General features: G+C 46.0%; 1 protein-coding gene across 1 annotated transcript; it reads left to right on the top strand.

Moving 5' to 3' along the window:
• Positions 1-13,743: 13,743 nt before the first annotated feature.
• LOC105103575 (large ribosomal subunit protein eL29-like) lies at positions 13,744-14,235 on the top strand. Its single transcript, XM_064494205.1, has one exon. It carries the CDS (start codon positions 13,744-13,746, stop codon positions 14,233-14,235), a length of 492 nt encoding a protein of 163 aa, XP_064350275.1.
• Positions 14,236-20,288: the final 6,053 nt, after the last annotated feature.

Here is a 20,288-nt window from a genome sequence, read left to right as displayed (position 1 = left end):
AGGTTCATCTGTGTTAGACCCACATCCTTGCAGACATGGAAACCTAACCCACACTCATCTGTGTAGGGCGTTAAGTCCCACACTTGTGCATCCACATGAGCCCCTAAGTCTTATATACACACACATATTTATACTGCTTCTCAACCCACACACATCTTCTTAATCACTGGCCTCCAGAGCACAAGCAATGAGAGTGGGCCCACATCGGGGGACTTCATGAGGACAGAAAGCAGTCACAACAGCACCAGGCCCCCAGCCTCAGGGCACATCAACCGCACTGTCCCTTACCTGCCCTGGCTGGGCCTCTTCCTCCTCCTCAGCAAGGTGGTCTGAGAAGCTAGTGACCTGGACTTGGTGGGAGCGGGCTCGCTGCCCTCTCGGTTCACTCTCAGCTTTCTAACACAGCCACTGGCGTACAGAACATTTGGATCCATCTGGAACTGAGCCCCGCAGACTCCATCTGGAGCCAGGGTCACAGGACCTTTCCCACCTCCAGGGCTTCCTGGGTACATAAAAGGCAGATGACCAGTGACGTCAGTCAGAGGAAATCTGATAGAGAGAAGAGGTTACACAGGTGATGGAAGAGCTAAGAAGCCCCACGGGGATGCTAAACCAATCCAGATGTGAGAGACCGCAGGAGGGAGGGAGACAGGAAAGAAAGAAAGTGGGGTCACTAGAGCCCAAAGCCAGGGCCATCCAATGGGAAATTGCAACCACAGAGAGAGGGGTCGTCTGATGTGAGCTAGAGCCATAAAGAAGCCCAGATTCTGCCCAAGACACCTTAGGAAGGAGAGAGAAAGAAATACCCCAACATCCTCCCTCCTACCACCTTCTAACCTGCTGCCAGGGCCCCCCACTGGGTGAGCTTACTTGGAAGCCAAAGGGTGAAGAGACTGGGAAACATAGTCCCTGCAGAGTAGCCCACGAAGGTCAAGGAACCAGTCTGACAGCCAATAGGAAACTAGCCAGCACCGGCCAAGAATGATGCCGCACCAGGCCTTGGATGGACCTGTGACAAGCGTCTCTGTTTTAGAGAAATATTAGAACCAGCTCCCCAGGAAGCAGCATCCTCCTCAGTCCTCTCGGCCTCTCAAAGATGGAATGGTTCGGCTGCCTTGATGCATGGTCAGCGTGCACAATCAGAAGGTTATTCTGCACATTTGTCACAGCACAAGAGACCCCTGAAGGAAACTGAGCCTCGTTTGTAAAGAAGGGGTGCCTCCCTCAGAGGCCGCCTGGCTTCAGGCCCTAGTTAGGGGCTGGGCTGGTCCAGGGCCCTTTGAGCCCTTTCCTACGTGGAAAAGGGCACGGCCTGTGCCTTTGGGAATAGTGAGGGGTCTGGCTGGGGACTAGGAGGGGGGATTGTCCAGAGCACTGGCGCCCTCGCACTCCTTAGAGGAGACCAGAGCACCCTATTCTCCCATCCCTCATCCCCTTTCCCAAACCCAGACCACCTTGGCCCAGTTTCCTGCAGGCCTCTTCCGGTGACTCACACAAGACCTTCAGCCTGGGAAGGGCATTTGGTGCCTGCGCCTCCACATCCCTGTCTTCCTCCTACCCCCGTCCCAGGAGCCAGTCCTGATATGGAAGCCCCTCCCTAGAAGGCCTTCAGCACAAGGGTCCTGGGAATAAGGGTGAGGGAGGAGGCAGAGTAGGGAGAGAAAAGGGACATTTCTAAGATTCCTAGAAGCTTTTCTGGCCCCAGAGAAGGAAGGTTTTGCCCAGCATGGGTTTCAAATCTGAACATGAGCCCAAGACAACATGCAAAACCCTCCCTGCCCCGCCTTGGCCCTCCTTAGGCGATCAAGCCTAACTTCTGCTCAGTCACTTGCTAGTTTGAGCCTTTCTGTGTTTCTTGTGTCCTTAGTTAGTCTGCAAGTTCTCCATAGGCAGGAGTTCCAACTGCACAGCCCGGAGTCCAGGACTTGCCCCGCCCCTTACTATGCTGCACAAATCCTTCACAACAGATGCTGTACAGGAACATCTGCCTAATTTGCAAAGGCCCAGGGCAAAATGAAAATACGGGGACCCTAGTTAAAATGACTTAAAAATTCAAGGTGATGGCAACAAAGCATTGAACCAAGCACGAACCCTTCTAAGCGTGCCCTGGTCCTCCGTAGTACAAGTGGTAGCTGGTCTTCAAGGACGCCGCTATCAATTCCTTATCTGCCTCTGCCCGCATCCCGCTCCAACATCATGAGGTGGAGTGTAAGTCCCTTCCCTTGAATGAGCTTGACCAATAGGACGCACTGGAAAGGACACTCATACCTCCACGGCTAGGTCATAAGAAAGCTTGCGAGCTCTACTTGACTTTCTTGAAGCCTTGCTCTCAGGATCCAGCCAGTCACGTGGAGAAACCACGTATAAGGCAACAGCCCCCAGCTGAGCCCCAAGCAGACAGCCAGGGTCAAGCGGCAGTCACGTGAGTGAGCCAGCCCTCCTACGACTGCAGTCGCTGAGACATCGGACTGAAGCGTATGAGAAACCCCACCAAGCGAGAACCACCCAGCTGAGCCTGGTCAGCCCACAGAACTGTGAAAAATAGTCATAAATTGTTGCCTTAAACTGCCAAGTCTTGAGGTGAATCCACAGATGACTAGGGTGTGCTCTAAGGAGTGGCCTTCACTTGGAATACGACGTGACAGGCCTGGGTTGTCACGACAGTACTGGCTGAGCACACAGTAGGAGCCCAAGAAAGGCTGACCACCATTCACCCACCAGTGGCGCGTGTTGGCGCCAGACATGTGGACCCCCTGACCCAGGACGTGCCCTCCCCCTGGCAGATGTCCTTTGTGATGAGATATTTGCCATCTGTTTTCAACCTGAAATCTCCCTGGCAGATGAGGATTTGGATCCTGCTGTCTCCAGAGATTCGTGACCCCTTCCTCCCAGCCCGGTCCGACCCTTCCCATTTCAGGAAACAGAAAGCAGTTCTCTCCCAGGACCCGTTTGCCCACGACAGCCTAATAGGGCTCCCACAGCCAGTCTCACAGCCAGTTCCCAGTCCTGTCTTCCCTGCAATAGTAATACAGACGCTGCACCTGCCCCCGGGTTCTGTTCTCTGCTCCTGTGTTTGTTCATTTGTTTCTCCAGGATCTTTAAACATCTGATTAAATGCCACACTTCAGATGAAAAGCTCTGAAGATAAAAGATGATCAGACTTTGTCTTTTTCATCAGCCCTCCTCTCTGCTCAGTGGCTTTTCGCAGCCCTTATTCTCTCCCTCACCCCCAGCCTCCAGGAAGTCCTCTTGTGCCCTGTGAGTTCCTCTCCCAGTTGCTGGTCACACGCTCCTCTCCCCTGAAGCCCCAGACACGGGCTGCGGCTAGAGGAGGATATTAAGTCAACATGCAGCCTGAGGCTGAGAAAAGGTGCAGTTTGGCCAAGGATGGGAGTCCCTCCATGTCAACGGGACAAAGAGGGATCTGAGATCCAGGATACCACAACACCCCCTCCTTGTGATTCTCCTAACCACGTGTGCCTGCTTTTTATATATCACCAACACTCCTAAAATTCACCCCTCCCTGAAGTGGGCAGACAGTGCAGGCAAAACCAAGTAACCAGACACGCAAGGCACTGATGTTGGGATAAGTAAACATGAGGGGGCCCCAAGCCCACACCTCCCACGTACACCCAACTGCCCCTACTGTCCTTCTGGAAAACAAAAGCACGCAGTAGTGCCCGGGCTGCGGTCTGCACACCCCACTCCTTCTCCTCACTTTCACCTTGTGAACATAAAACGCTGCTTTAGAGATCCTGGTTGCAAGCTGGGCCCCCAAGCAGTTCTCATCCCCTGCATTACCTGCAAGCAGCATGCGCGGCTACCAGGTGGGTCCCGGTCTCAAGGCCAACAACTCTAACGCAGCAGGAGACATTCTGGACATAATGACCAACTTCTGTGCTCCCAGGAGCTCCCTTCTGCCCTCCCAAACCCCACCACCACCCACCCCAACTCATTTCAAGCAGCCAGGCTCTATGCTCTCTGCCTCCAGGGAAGGACGTGAAAGGGAGAAAAAGGAAAATCCAAGCTTTGATGTCTCAGCAAGGTTAAAATGTTTAGGAGAAACATCTTGAGTGAGAGCAGGGTTTCTCTCCACCCTTCCTCTACACGCCCCGCCACAAATAAACAGTAAAGATTCCTCTGAAATGGTGAGGGGAGAAGGAGGGAAGGTGATGAGAACTAGGGGGGGGGGGGGCTGAGCTGCAAGGCCCATGCAGATGGGATGAAGAACTCACCAGCAAAGGGCCCCTGTGAGGGACACGGCTGCCCCCACAACTCTGGGCACCAGCCAGCACCAAGGGAGCAGCACCAGTGCCCAGGGACCCCGGGCTGACTTTCCTGATGGTCCCCCAGTGGCCCTTCTTTCCACACCAGAATGGGGCCATACTCAGCTCTCTCCCCATCCAAGTGACTGCCCCCTCAGCCCCGCAATATCCTAGGACACCTGAATCCTCAAGAACAGGAAGTTGGGCCCTCAACACCCTCTACCATCACCATCAGATACACGCCTCCTGAGAGGCAGCTCAAAACTGCCCTCACTACCCACGAGCTGGAAGAGGATGAAACCTACCCTGGTTACCACACAGGCTGAGCAGACTGAGGGCATGCCAGGCGGCAGGCATCTAAGGAAGACTTTTCCTGCCTAATCTTACTGATAGAACTTCCTCTACCCACCCTTAGAACCAGGACTCAGACTTAGCCTCCCTCCAAGCCCTCCCTTACAGCGCCACTCACCCTCACAGAGCAGTTACTCCTTCCTCCATCTTAGGTCCGTAACCTGCTCATCTTCCCATCATTCCACTGTCACACTGCAATGTAATTTACAGCCAGGTCTCTCTCTGTTATTGGACTGAAATGCTTTGGGATCAGGGCCCCAGTCTTACTCATTTTCACATCCCCAGTAACTGGCACAGAATAGGCACTAAACTAATGTTTGTATAGTTAAATTGAATTGTCCACCTAATTCTCTTTTTAAAATTAAAACCAGGATTCCTTATTAAAGCAGCTCCAGAGCAAGGAGTCCTAAAGAGCAAGCAATTAAGGAAAATACAACATGGTAAATAGTCATTGGGTTTCACCTGTTCCCAATTGCGGCTTAATTTTCGCTAGGGCCGTTGCTCTGAGGCTTTTCACCCTGATTCTCCACACCTGCACCACTCTCCTCGAGCCCCAGTCTTACCCCTGAGCCCCTCATTCTGAACTCAGGTCAGGATCTTGCCTCTTATTTTATTGAGAAGAAGAAGGTCTGATATGAACTCCCTCAAATTCTCATCACCTCTGAAATGACTGGCAAAAGATGTGGGGGCAAGGGGTACCTCATACACTGCCCAGGTGATATTGATAAAATCATACTGCAGTGCAATTTGGTGATATATGTCAAAAGGTTAAACATGCATAACCTTTGACCTAGTCATTCAACTTCTAAAATTTTATTCTAAAGAAATAATGGGACACGTGCACCAAGAAATCCACAAAGATGTTCTTTGCAGCATTGTTTATAAAATGCACCCTCCTAGCCTTGTTTTTGTACCATCTTTGCTGTCTGAGCTTCAGCTACTCTTCTTTCAACTTCTCTTTCTTCTTCTCCCTCTGTCCCTAATATCCCCAAAGTCCCCACATCCCACTTTAAAATCTCCTCCATGTCTCTTACCCCATCCAATTTCTTCAACCTAGCTCAGGCCCTCCATGAGCCACCTGGAGACTATGAAACTGGCCACCTCGGAGAAAGAGCATCCAAGTGATGGTCATGCAAAGTAGGGCTCATGAAAGACCCTCCGGGGGCGAGGAAGAGCAGCTTACGGTGGGCTTGCTGACTCCGGGCCCCTGGGTCTCCCTGACTCCCACCCTGGCTGTGCCACTCAGCCTAGGCATGAGTAAAATCCTTTTCTCCTGAGTTCATCTGCAACAGATTAGAATTTTTCAAAAGTGAGTTTAGGTCTTTTTTTTTTTTCTTTTAAGGGGAAGGGAAATAAATCTTCATTATGAAACATTTTTTAAAACGAGTTTGTGTGTTTCTTATTTTGAAATAATGACCAGAGAGTGGGAGGATATAGCTCAGTGGTAAAGTGCATGCTTAGCATGCCCTAGGTCCTGGGTTCAAACCCCAGTACATCCATTTAAAAAATTAATAAGTAAATAAAAAGAAATAAAATAATGACCACCTGGCAAGAGATCTCTTCGCTGGTAAAGCTCTCTGAACTCCCAACCCCCAACTCCCTGTTTGTTGCCTGGTTCTGTGTGCAATCCCCACTGCACAGCCCACTTGTCTTTCCCATTGGAATGAGCAGGTGGGCAAGCTTGACCTTGGGTGGGTCATGGGAATCACACCTTACTCTGCGGTTGTGTTTCCAAGCAGTACTATATTTTATTGTAAACTTTTATTTTTGGAAAGGTGATCCCTGAACATGTTAAAAATGCTTTTTCAACAATACCAAAATATATACCAGTGAAAACACTTGCTCCCTCTCATCCCTAACCCAGGACCCAGCTCCTTCCCCCAGAGGCCAGCGCATGTGGAGATCGGTACGTGGTGCACACTCTGTACACTGTTCTCTCCTTGCCTTTTTCTTTACTGTGTCTTAGAGATCTCCCCACTGACGGATATTTAGCTTCCAATCTTTTGCTATTGTGAATATGCAGCAGTAAATATCTCTGTATGTTTCCCTTTGTTAGAAATGGAATTTCTAGGTCAAAGCAAATGTGTATCTAAAATTTTTATAGATATTGCCAAATTGCCTCCAACATGGTGGTTTCAGTTCATGCTTCCATCAACAATATTGGAGTGTATCGATCCCCCGCCAGTTTTGCCAATTATCCACCAAAATTTTTAACTTTGCCAATCTTATCATATAAAGAATAATGTTTTGGTGTAGTTCTACTATGGGTTTCTTTTAGAACAGGTGACATTGAGCAAGAAGTGTAGCAGAATGCTTCAGAGGACAAACTCTGGTTTTTGGCTGCTTGGATTCAAGTCCCAGCCCAACCGTTGATTATTTGGGTGACTTTGGTTATTCACTTAACCTCTCTCTGTTTTTGGTTCCTCATCAGAAAAATAGGTATTATAATAATAGTGCTTTCTTCATACAGTTATTGTGAAAATTAAATGCACAAATAAAAATAAAGCTCTCTATAAGCACTAGTTGTCATTATTGTATTTTCCTATGTTTAATGACCATTGTGTTTTTTTTTCTGTGAACTGACTACTCGTGGCCTTTGCCCATTTTTCTATTGCTTGTTATTTTTTCTTTCTGAAATACAAAAGCTCTTTACATATATTTAGGAAATTAGCCCTCTGTCATTTGTGTAGCAAACATTTTTCCCAGTTTACCCTTGTCTTTTGACTTTATTTATGGCAGTTTTGGCATGTAGAAATTTTAATTTTTTATGTAGTTAAATGCACAGCCTTTCCCTTTATGACTTCTGGGCTTTAAGCTACGTTCCAGAAACCTCACACTTCTCAAAGTATGAGCGAATGGCAACTAAAACAGCTTCCTGTATTTCCCTCCCGACCCTGCCTCCCCCTCTCCCCCGTCTCCTGTCCTGTGCATGAGCCAAGGGTATCTCCTTAACACATCCTCTGTTGCTTTTCCATATTCAATTTCTCCTTGCTTCCTCCGAAAGTCTCTCAAGAGTAACTCCAATCAGGGCACTTCCCTGCCCAAGAGTGTTCAGTAACTCCCCATCACCTACTGAACCAAGAGCAAGCCTCTCATTACGGGCATCTGCCTAGAAGACACCAACTTACTTTGCCAGCTAGCAATTCCCACAAATGTCTCCAGTCCAACTCAACTTTTCAGTGTTCCTCTAAATAGTCTTTCCCTTCTCCCTGATTTCCATCACTCTACTTCATCTACCTGCAGGGCCTTCTGCCCATCTCTGCCAAATTCTCATTTTTCAAGACTCATCCCCAAAAACCCTTCCCCTCAAAGTCTTGACCAGTCCCCAACAATCAGGTGTGAGCTCTTCTTCCCTTGCACACTCAAAGCACTTTGTTTTTTTCTTTTCCTGAGATGCACATTTCAAGCTGCCTTAAATAAACCAAGAACTCTAGGGAAAATGTGAGCTGTGTCTCAGATCTCTGCATCTGCCACACTTCCTTAATCTCTTGTTGAAATAAATTGTAGACACAAATAATCAGATTGATGAAGGCGAGGGGGGCAGATTACAAGGGAGTTACTGTTCCCTGGCTAAACCACCACATCCAGACTGCCGGGCTGGAGGCTGCAGGAGCTGGCTTCCCCAGTCTATCTCCCTGCTGTGTCAGATGGTGAGCACTGGTTAACATTCTTTCAGTTGGAAGTGGAAGAATACCAATCCTTAAACAAAAAAATGGCTTGAGGGTGGAGGATCGGGCACTCACTCCCCTCTCCCCAGCCCTCAGCCCCACTTCCTATATATGGGCTCCATTGTCAGACAGGAACCATGTGAGCCCTGTGGAGGCAAAATGGCGGCACCAGCTTGGTGGTCAACAGTACTCCCACACCGTCTCGAAGTTCAAGTGCAGAGAGAAAGGGCATCCATCTCCCTCCTAGCAGTTCCAGCCAAGGTCTCGTTAACTTTCTCTGTCTCTTAATGGGTTAGATGTCCACCCTCGAGCCAATCACTGTGACCACAGGAAAGCATTGCTTGGGTAGGGCCTGAGCACCTACCCACTCTCAGAGCCAAAGACTGAATGGATTCTATGCGCACCATGCACAGCGTACAACCTAAAACAGCTCCACAGGAGGCAACTGACATACTGTTACCAAAAGAAAGAAGAACAGACGCTACTGACCAAACCACAGATAATCACCACGCACAACACTGCTCACTGCTCTCCTGGAAGGGAGGATGGGTCTGAAGCCCCAGTCCTGTGCTATTTCTCTCCTGCCTGCCACTCTCCCTCGCCCTGGAGGCAATGGTTCTAGCTTCCAAACACAACACGGTCCCCCAAGGTTTGTGGCTGAGCCACAGGACCAGTGTGAACAGATCCTAACCAAACCCCAGACCAGGCGATGGCTGGCGTGGTCCAGCCGGCTCCAAGTTATTAGAACCAGGAGTCCCAGCCCCAGTCCCAAGAGCTGCAGGATTGTTTATCTTTGTTGGGGAAAAACTGCAGCCAGAGCCATAAATCACTGCCCAGCTGGATGGCTTCGCTGAAATGTTTGTTTAAACAATGAAATCTCCTGACGGACTGAAAATATAGGATGGATCACCCTGTCCTTCTCAGGACTAGTTGTGCAGGCTAGAGCCTGGGGCCTGGGAGAGGGACTCAAAATTGGCTCTCCACCCCCACCCCCCATCACTCCCACCCCCAATATCAGCACTAAAGAATGAAGCCACAGCATAGCTAATCTGAAACAGCAGATAATGCAAAAAGCCATGTCTATCAATCTTTGAAATGCAATCTCTAGAGTGGTTTGCGTTGGACGTGCCTTCCTAATGGAAGTAGCATTTCTTGGCTAATGTGCACAAAGAGGGTGGTCTCTGAAAGGACACTCGCATGGAGCATGGGAGCTCTGGCTCTGCCCTGGCCACTGCACCTTGTGGGCCAATGACTTCTGCTCTCTGGACCTCAGTTTCCCCACTGGTTACATGAGGGAGTTAGATTCAGGCTTTATGTTTTCTCCCAGTTCTTGCCTGCTGAGTAAGGCTGCCATGTGTTCATTTTACATCCGTAAAAGAAAGACCAGGGAAACCGGAGCGGGTCGGGGAGAGATGATTCTGTTACTCCCCTCCAGCCCTGGGGTGCTCCCTCCTGTGCCCTCTGGCCCCTCAGAGAAGGAGAGAAGAGGAAGATGTGGATTGAGGGCACAGTTGGCAGATCCGTCCTCAGGAGCTGGGTGCACTCCATGAAGGAGGTAAGAGTGACCGCTGAAGGATGCGGGTGACACGGACCACGTCAGACTGCAGAACCGGGGCCATGCCCAAGCAGACCTGACTCGTGGAGGGAGGGCAGGAGGAAGGGAGCTCGTCTGGGGCTTGGTGGGGGGGAGGGAGCATCCAGAGACCAGCAACTCCCTTCCCAGCCCTTCCCTAAAGGAAGAAGGCAGCAGAGGCCTGAGTCTTTCTAGTCCAGGGGCTGCATGCCCGGCTCTGTGACAGGAGCCATGTCAGGCCTGTGATCGAGTATGTGACGCAGGGTATTCAGCCATCTGGTTGTAGGTTTGCCAAATATTTTCGAGAACATATTACCTGTCTGAGGGAGGCTTCGGGAATGCAAAGATGAATAAGACCAGGGTTCTTTAGCGATGGGATATTCCAAAGGGGTTAGCGATGGGATTTACAAGGAGCGTGGAGGAGATTGGGAAAGAACTGTAAAGGGTTTTGTTAATGGTTACGTGAGGGGGGTTCAGGGGATGCTATAGAGTCTATTATTAAGGTCTGCAGTGGAGTCTGTGATGGGATTATAGGGTGGGATGATTTTGGGGGGGTTCATTAGCTATAAAATTGGGATAAAATGGGGTGTGTGATGGTAACTGTAACAGGGTCTGTGAAGGGGTGGGAATTGTCAGGACACATGATGATTCATTAACAGAGCAGCCTTTCCTGACAGCCCAGATGAGATCAAATTCTTCCTCTTAATATGGTCTCAACAGCACTTTATAGTTATCATTCGTAACACCGTAGCTGAAATGAGTTCATTGTTTTGTAACTGTTTGCTTAATTCCTGCCTCCCTCACTCGGCTGCAGGAGTGGTGAAGGAGCAGCCCTGGTGGACATCGTGGGCTCCTCCCCCACCCCACCACAACACCACAGCCCAGGTGGGACACCTGGCAAGCCCTCAGTAAACTCTGATTGAACAGATAGCTCCCTGATAGTCAGGGTGTCAAGACCCTCCCCAAATCCTGCAGGGCAGCTGGATGTCCTCAGAGTAAGTAACAATTTGTGTCAAGAGTCAGGGTAGGGGGCTCTGGTTCTGTTTGAAGGGAGGTGTTGTCATCTAGTGGCCAAAGGGAAGAACTACATGGCGAGGAAGCGCTCACCCTGCCCCAGTTCTAGCCTCCACCCTCTCAGGGGCCACCGTTTTCAGCCCAGCTTCTAGCCACACAGAAATCACACCCAGCTTCTCCCGCTGCCTCAGGAGTGGAGCAAGAAGAGGTAAGAAATGGAGACCGTGTGCGCCCTGTGCTAGACTGCCCTTTTCTCAATCGGCATTATAGTCACCCAGCCCTGCCTCCCTCAGGCTGGGCTCTCCCTAATTTTAAACTCAACCCTTCATCCTGAGAAGCAACTAGTCCAGGGAAGGGAGGTGGTACCAACGAAGCGTTGATTCAGTGGCTTCTGTATGAGGATTTCTCATCAGCTGAGCTTTCACTGTCCAGAGTGTGTCAACACACGCGCGCACACACACAAGCAGTATCTTTGTTCTACATAATGGTGAGTGATTTGATTTTCTGATTAAAATTGATCCCCTCCATCCTATTTCTGTACATGTTATGGTCAAAGCCCCAAGCAAAACACTAGGCAAAAACCCCCGTCCTACGGAGCTTACGTTTTAGTGAAGCATCTTCTAATTACACAGTGGTCACCATGGAGCTCCTCATCCTCAGCTCTAAACTGGGGCAACGACAGCCCCTCGGCTACATCACAGAGCAGTACGCCTATGAAATAGTAACGAGAGACTTGAACACTGAAAGGATTGGTTCACAGGAACATGGCTGCCCTGTAAATTGAGTTACCAATAATACTTGCATGGGTTTTGTACTTGTCTTCTTACATTTCCATGTAATGTGTTTTATTTTCATTATTGCACCTGGATGAGGGGCAGTGACAGTGCCCCAAAAAACATCCCATATAGGCACACCAACTGAGCACAAACAGTGCATTCACAAAGCACCCCCAGATGCGTGTCCCTCTGCCACCCCACTCAGGCCCCCAGTCCATTCTGTCTGGGAATTCTGAAGCTGTTGTGGCCAGAACCCTAAGGACACAGGAGCATCTCTGAGAGTCCTCCATCAGAATGCTGCTCCCCACTGAACAGGCAGCATCCTGGGCAGCTCACAAGTAACGAAAGATTGTCTTCTGCTTCCCCAATATTACTCTCTGCTGGCGCCCAGGTACACAAGTACACACTGCTTCCAAAGCTGCAGTCTCACCGAGGTGGGTAAAGGTCTCTCCCAGCGTGTATGACTCTTTGCATGAATTTTCCAAAGAGTAGCCTGATTCTTTCCATTTCACTACAGCCCCTTCTCTAATAACTTTTTAAGTGGTCCCCTGGGCAAAGTTGAAGGACAAAGAATACTGTCCACTAATGCCACCTTACAGTGTTCTTGGGGAGCAGCCCTGAATGAGTACCCTGCACCTCAATCCTTCCCAACCTCAGGGGAAGTCCTCACCACCCCACAGAGGAGCGGTCAATACCAAGAGAGGCTGACCACAAACTGTCCCCCCTCCCTCCTTCATCCAATTTGGTCCTACCTGTTGGTACCCAATTTTTCTTCACCCTTCCTCCCAGAAGGCCTGTGATATTCCATTCTCGTGACCTACAATTCATACCACAGGTATGTAGACTCAGCCTCCCCAGGGGATACTTACTGTCACAGATAGGCTAGATACATGGAAAGGACCTTAAGTTAAATTATTAACACAAATAAAATAAGATAAATCAGAGTAAAAGATATTTATGAGTGAATTAATAAAATAACTCTGCCAGGTTTAAACACACACATATACAGCCCTTTCTCCAATAAGAACAACTAAAAACATAAAAGTTAATGTCCTATGTTTGTTTGAAGGTGACAAAGCTAGGATCCTCGATGAGGGTGCATGCTAAGGACCAAAAAAAAAAAAAAAAAGGTAAGAAGCCCACCTTACAATCCTGGCCAGAGTGCATTGAGCAGGGACCCTTCAGATTCCATCCTCGGGTCCACCTCAGACCAAGCACACAGACATCATCCTGTGCATGTGTGACAGAATGGACAAAACTGCACTTCTGGGTACGGGAGGGTATACCTCAGTGGTAGAGTGTGTGCCTAGCATGCAAAAAGTTCCTGAGGTCAATCCTCAGTACCTCCACTAAAAATAAACAAAAACCTAAAAAAATTAAAAATTAAAAAAAAAAATTTACAGCAGGGAGGGTATACCTCAGGTGGTAGCGCGCATACTTAGCATGCACGAGGTCCTGAGTTCAATCCTCAGTACCTCCTCTAAAAATAAAGAAATAAACAAACCAAATTACCTACCCCCCTAAAAAAAACTTTTTTAGCTGCATTTCTTGGAACTTCTCTCAGGGAGAGTACTGGGTGTGGCCAGAAACAACACTCCAGAAGCTGCTTGAACGGAGGTGTGGGCAGGTAGTGACAGGAGTCAGACCACTAAGGGCCACAACAGATGCTCAAGTGACAAAGGACAGGGGTCCAACTATGAGCTAAGCAGACAGGCCTTTGTTCAACTGGCACGATGTACACAGTCGCTCAGGACAGGGCCAGGGAGGCTGAGAATGCAGGGAGGAGCACTGATGGGGCAGTTTTCTAAACAGAGGCACAAAGCTAGGAATTACAGCAGGTGTCTCATCAGAGAGCACACTGGCCAGAGAGAAAGGCGTGACATGTTTTAAAGCTGAAAAGGGAAAAAAAAAACCCTGTCATCCCAGAAATCTATACACAATGAAATACTTTCCAAAAATGACGGAGAAATAAAAAATTTTCAGATAAACCAAAGACGAGAGAATAAAATATCCATAGGTTTCTCATATCAGAAGTGTTAGCTCTTTCTCTTCCAGTCCCAGGTGATTCGGGGGGACCTCCAGGCTCCGGTGCAGACATGGCCAAGTGGAAATGCCACATCACACACAACCAGTGCCGAAAGTGGCACAGAAACGGCATCAAAAACCTCCAATCACAGCGATACGAACCTCTTAAGGGGGTGGACCCCAAGTTCCTGAGGAACATGCGCTTTGTCAAGAAGCACAAGAGGGGCCTGAAGACGCAGGCCAACAACACCAAGGCCATGAGTGCACGTGCTGAGGCTGTCAAGGCTCTCAGAAAGCCCAAGGAAGTCAAGCCCAAGATCCCAGAGGGCAGCAGCCGCGATCTCAGTCGACTTGCCTGCACTGCTCACCCCAAGCTCAGGAAACGTGCTCGTGTCCGCATCGCCAAGGGGCTCAGGCTCTGTCGGCCAAAGGCCAAGGACGAGGCTCAGACCAAGGCCGCAGCTTCAGCTGCAGCTCCGGCTCCCAAAGGCGCCCAGGCCCCTACAAAGGCTCCAGAACAGAGGTTTTCATCTACTGATGTAAGGATAGAAGGACTGGTGTGACCCCTGGGCTCCTGTCTGCATGGGGCTCATGTCCTCCTGTGCCGTTTGTACAAATAAACCTGAGGTAGGATTTGTCAGTCGGGAAAAAAAAAATGTTAAAGCATGCTGTCCAAGGAGAAAGAATAGGACACCAAACAGAAATTAGGATCCACACAGAATTTCAAGATCTCCAGAAAAAGTTAGTTAAAATTGAAATAAAGACAAAAAACTTTTCTTATTTTTAATCATTGTAAAACATAATTGACTATCTAAGTCAAAAATAGTAGTAAAGTATAGTGGGCTTAGAGCATGAAGTGAAACAAAGGGTAACAGCCTAAAAGTTGGAAGGAAAGAATTGGGGTTACACTACCCAACGGTTCGTACACTTTAGATGAAAAGGCATAATATTACTTGGAGATAGGCTGTGATTAATGGCATATGTATAGTTTAAATCCTAGGGCAATCTAAAATTACCATCAGTTATATACGTGTAATTTAAACCCAAGGGCACCATGAACATTTTAAAAGCATAACTAGTGATACAATAGTGGAGACAAAAAACAAATGATACATTCTCTATCCAAAGGCAGGCAGAAAAGGAGGGGAAATTGAAGAAATAATACATAAAACAAATAGAAAACAACTCGCAAGATGTTAGATTTTGATCCATGTGAATGGTGTCAACAATCAGATTCAAAGACAGAGATTGTCATATTGGATAAAATAGCGAGATCTAATTATATGCTGTCTACAGGAAATCCACTGTAAATAAAAAGACGTACATAGGTTAAAAGAAAAAGGATGGTAAAAGATACATCATGCAAACACTAACCAAAAGCATAGTAGCATACATAAACAACAAGGTCCTACCATAAAGCACAGGGAACTATATTCACTAGTTTGTTATAACCTATGAAGAATATGAAATGTTATAACCTATGAAAGAATATGAATATGAAAATGAATATATATATATATAACTGAGTCACTATGCTGTATACCAGAAACTAACACAACATTGTAAATCAACTATACTTTAATTAAACATTTTTCAATTAAAAAAAAACTTTTAAGTATAGTGGCTACATTATTACCAGGGAAAGTAAATTTCAATACAATAAATATTACCAAGTATAAAGAAGGACGTTACTTAATGTTAAAGGGGCCAATTCACCAAGAAGACATAATAATCCTAAATTTTTAAGCACCTAACAAATACATAAGAGCTTCCAAATACATGATGGAAAACACTGATAGAACTGGAAAGAGAAATAGATAAATCCACGATTACAGTTGGAGGCTATAATTAAGTTATAAAATAAACAGACAGAAAACCATTCAGAACATAAAAGACCTAAACATCACCATCAATGAACTTGATCTAACCGAATGTATAGAACACTCCACCCAACGACGGCAGAATTCACATTTGTTTCAAGCGCATGTGGAACATTGAGCAAGTCAGATCACTTGCAGGAGACGTAAAGCAAATCTCAACAATCTTAAAAGACTTGAAATTATACAAAGGGTGTTCTCTGACCAAAATGGAGTTAAACTGGAAATTAACAACAAAAAGATACCTGGAAAATCCTCAAATATTTGAAAATTAAATGTCTGATGGGAGTATCACTAGATTGTTGCTGATTGATGTGAAATACACCCCCTTTCTCTATGCCTCACAAAAATCCTTAGTAAACCCCACGTAGCTGACTAATGCTTTAGACCAGGGGGTGGCAAACAAGAGCCCACAGGACAAACCTGTCCCTTGGCCAGTTTTTATCTGGCCTGCAAGCTAAGAGTGGCTTTTACAATTGTAAAGGTTGTGAAGATGAAGGAGGACGAGGAGGAACTGGAGTAGCCACCCAAAACAGCCTCCATTCTTGCAAATCCCTTCTTCAATGAAAGGAGTTGGGAAGCGTTTCCTCCTCTATTTTCTAATAAAGTTCGTGACACATTGGTAGGTTGGTTGGTTGGTTTTTCTTTAAGTGTTCACCAGAGAAGCCTGGTTGGAGTTTTCTTTGTGAAAAGGTTTCAGATTATATATGGAATTTCTTTAATAGATATAGAGCTATTCAGATTTTTTGTTTCTTCTTTTGTCAGCTTTGTAATTCACCCCTTTGTGTTAATCAACGTTTCCTTTTGGTATCATTTTCCTTCAGTTTGAAGGATTTCCTTTAACATTTCATGGAGTGCATTTTGCCACAACCAGAAGGGTGCTACTGTCATCCAGTGATTAGAGGCCAGGAATGCTGTTCAGTACCCTACAACACACAGGAAGATACCCCAAAGATTTGGCCTTCCCTCAAAATACCAACAGTGCTGAGGCTGAAAAACCTGGACTAGAGTACTCTTACCCTGGGGCCAGTGTCACCCGACTCCTGAGATATCTACTTGATGCCCAGGTAGTTGAGAATGTTCCTCTGCTCCCCATTCTGGCCATTTGGAACCCTAACATCTCCCAACCTGATGTGAGCTCTGGAAATGGTTCAGCTTACAGCTTCCTAGTAGTTATAGGAAGAGCCTGGTAGGAGATTACCCGCCACATGCACAGCTTAGCATTGAGCCAGAACTCAAGGGAACCCAGGCAAATTGCTGGAGCTCTTCTCTGCATAGTTTCTTTCTCTCTAGTGCTCTGTGCCACAAATTCCAGTTGCCCGAGCCTTCCTGACCTCCAGCCTCTGACATTTCAACTAAATGCAACCTCCAGGCTCTGTCAGGTTGCCCTTTCCCTGTGCTCAGGCTGTAAAAGTGCCTCCAGGCAGAAAAGCCTGGGTGATCAAAGGCTTCTCTGTGTATCTCTCCCATTTCAGCAGGTCTTGCAAAACAAGGCACTAACTTCCCTTGCTTCTATCTATTTTTTTCATTTTTATAATTTTCTTTATTCTTAAGTAATAAGAATCAACCTAGTCTTCCCTTTTTTAATTGTACTTAATTTACAATGTTTCAGGTGTATAGCAAGGTGATTAAGATATATATTCTTTTTCAGATTCTTTTCCATTACAAGTTATTACAAGATATTGAATATAGTTCTCTGTGCTATACAGTAGGTTACTGTTGTTTATTTTATACACAGTAGTGTGTATCTGTTAATCTCAAGCTCCTAATTTATCCCTTGCCCTTTCCCCATTTGGTAACCATAAGATTGATCTCTATGTCTGTGAGTCTATTTCTATTTTGTAAGTAAATTCATTTGTATCATTTTTTTAGATTCCACATATATGTGGTATCATGTGATGTTTGTCTTTCTCTGTCTGACTTACTGCATTTCATATGATAATCTCTAGGTCCATTCATGTTGCTGCAAATGGCATTATTTCATTTTATGACTGAGTAATATTCCATTATATATAGAGAGAGAGAGGTATATATGCATATATATACCACATCTTCTTTATTGATTCATCTATTGATGGACATTTAGGTGTTTCTGACTATCTTTTCAAGAATGTTAGTATAGTGAACAGCCTTGAAAGACAGAGACAGTGTCTCCCTCTGGAGCAAAGAGCAGGTTTGTGTACTATCCAGTGTTGCAAAGGTGATGACTCTTGCAAGGCAAAGGTCAAGCAGGTTTACTCCCCTCTGAAAATTATTCTGGTTCCCTAAGCTTAGAGCCCCTCTTCTGTAATGCAACCCACTACATGTACAAGTGTCAACTGGACCTCTTCATGTCGCCCATGGGAATTAGGACCTACAGAACCAGTGCAAATGCTGACACACTGGCCATTCCTATTGCTTTGAGTAACAAAGTCTTTGTCTGTGACCCAGGAGTCTCGTGTCTCCTGCCAGCATCCCTGAACTAGCACGAAGCTAACTTGTCAATTCCTAAAGAGGGTAAATTCTCAGACTCCTTCACTGATCTTGACATGCCTGTTATGTACCAGGCACTATGCTAGTCTTGAATATAAGAAGTGAACTATCCCCAAAAGGACATAAGCTGCCCTTCTGCAGTCTACAGTCTAGTGGGGGAGACAAAGATTTTAAAAGACAAACCAATATATAATTTTTATGGCAACAAGTATTAAGAAAGAAATAAGGAAATAAGAGAATGACAAGGAGGACAATTTTAGATTAAGTGGTTAGAGGAAGCATCTCTGAACAGGAAACATTGAAGAACTGAAAGAAGACCAACATGAGCCACAGTCATGATGGGGTTATGTAAGGATGGGAAATAGGCAAGATTTAAATCAGAGGTTTTCAACCCTGGCTATACTGTCCCATCTACTCCAGGAACTTATATTAAAAAAATATATATATATATTGGGGGCGACTTATCTTGACCCTACAGATCCTTGTAGAAGTTTGGGTTTTACTGAGGGGTTTGAGTTTGAGTCAAAGTTTAAAAAGCCACTGAAGGGATTAAAGCACAGAAAAGACATTTGATTTGATTTATTTTGAAAAAGATCCCTCTGGCTGCTGTGAGAAGACTGGATTAGAGGAGGTCAGTAGTGGGAGCAAGGATATAAATTGGGAAGTTATTGAAATTGTCTAGGCAAGAGATGATGGAGGCGTGGGCTAGGGTGTGGCCATGAAAAGAATATTGGGGATAGTGGGAATCAAGGCTGGATGAGTAAAGTGGGGCTGAATCATGAATGCTCTGCCACAGGACCTTTGTATATGCTGCTCCTTCTGCCTAGAAAGCTCTTTCCCTTGCTTGTCCTATGCCTGCTTTTTCTCATCCGTCAGGCTCAGTTTTTAAAATACAGGTTAAGGAAATTAGACTTTATCCTGTGGATATTAGAGGAAGGGGAAAATTTAAGAACCTTGAATTAGGATTATATCCAGATGCAAGTAACAACAATCAAAAAACATGACTTGCAGTGGCTTAAATAAACAGGGGTTTATTTCTCTCATATAAACAAGGAATCTAGAAACAGTAGCATTTGTTCAACTGCTCAGTGACGTCAGGAGCAACACCTTGGTCTTCCCCTCATGGTTGCAAAATGGCTGCTGCAGCTCCTTTGTAATCACATTTAGGACAGCAAGAAAGGAGAACAGGTGGCCCCAGCCAAGACTGTCTCTTTTAACAGTCAATGACAAACTCTCCCAGAAAGGAACCATTTCTACTTATTTCTCACTGATTATAACTGTAACTCCCTTCCCTTTAGAAAAGAAAGCATTTAGCTTTTTCCAGAGTTTATCATGCAAGAACTTCTGGAATTCTTGAGCTAAGGAATAGTATCATAAAAGAGGTAATTTAGGAAGGTACAGGCCAGGGACAACGGAAAAGTGGAAAGGGAAAAACTAGAAACAGAGATGAGGTAAGAGACAATTGCAGTCAGTCAGTGGGAAGAAGATCTGGATTAGAATAAAGACAGGAATAATAAAAGGCTTAACTTAAGGGACGTGTCCACTGACAGCTTTAGTCATAGATCACATGTGTTTCTGTGCTTCCATGTAAATGTGTATCATTTTTGCAAGGATGGAGAAATGTACGTAACTAGATGTTCATTCCTGTGCCTTATCTTTGTTTTTCTCTGTGTCTGTGATTGTATCATTTATTCATTCATTCAGCAAACACTTACTGAACCCCAACTTTGTGCAAGCCAACCTACCAGGTACTGTGGGGGAACACAACATGAATCAAACACAAATCCTACCCTCGAGACGCTTACAGACTAGAAAGGAAGAAAACACATGTACTCAAATAGCTAAAATGCAAATTAGTAAATGGTAAATATCATAAAATCATGAGGGGGGAGGGTATAGCTCAGTGGTAGAGCACATGCTTAGCACACACTAGGTCCTGGGTTCAATCCCCAGTACCTCCATTAAATTAAGTAATTAATTAAATCAAACTTTTAAAAAAAAAACTTGATCTAAAGAGTTTGGATTTTATTTTGTGGACTAAAAAATACTTACTAGACTCCTACCAAGGTTATGGTACTGTGCTAGATCCTGAATTTCTCAATGTGATTGTGTCTCTTTCCACATGTGTGTGCCTGTTTGTGATCATGTGTATGTTTCATAGTGTGTATACAGCTGTCTCCATCTCTGTTTTAATAGTTTGTGTGTACATGTATTTACCCGTAACCTTGTCCACGTGTCTCTATATGACCAGCAGGTGGCACCACAGA

Source organism: Camelus dromedarius, chromosome 15 (assembly GCF_036321535.1).
Source record: "Camelus dromedarius isolate mCamDro1 chromosome 15, mCamDro1.pat, whole genome shotgun sequence".
Taxonomy (NCBI): domain Eukaryota; kingdom Metazoa; phylum Chordata; class Mammalia; order Artiodactyla; family Camelidae; genus Camelus; species Camelus dromedarius.
The sequence above is the reverse complement of the archived record's forward strand: the minus strand, read 5'-3'. Positions and strand labels throughout refer to the sequence as shown.

Bases quoted from the DNA above. Each gene is read 5' to 3' on its own strand.
- LOC105103575 (XM_064494205.1), top strand. From the start codon at position 13,744: ATGGCCAAGTGGAAATGCCACATCACACACAACCAGTGCCGAAAGTGG.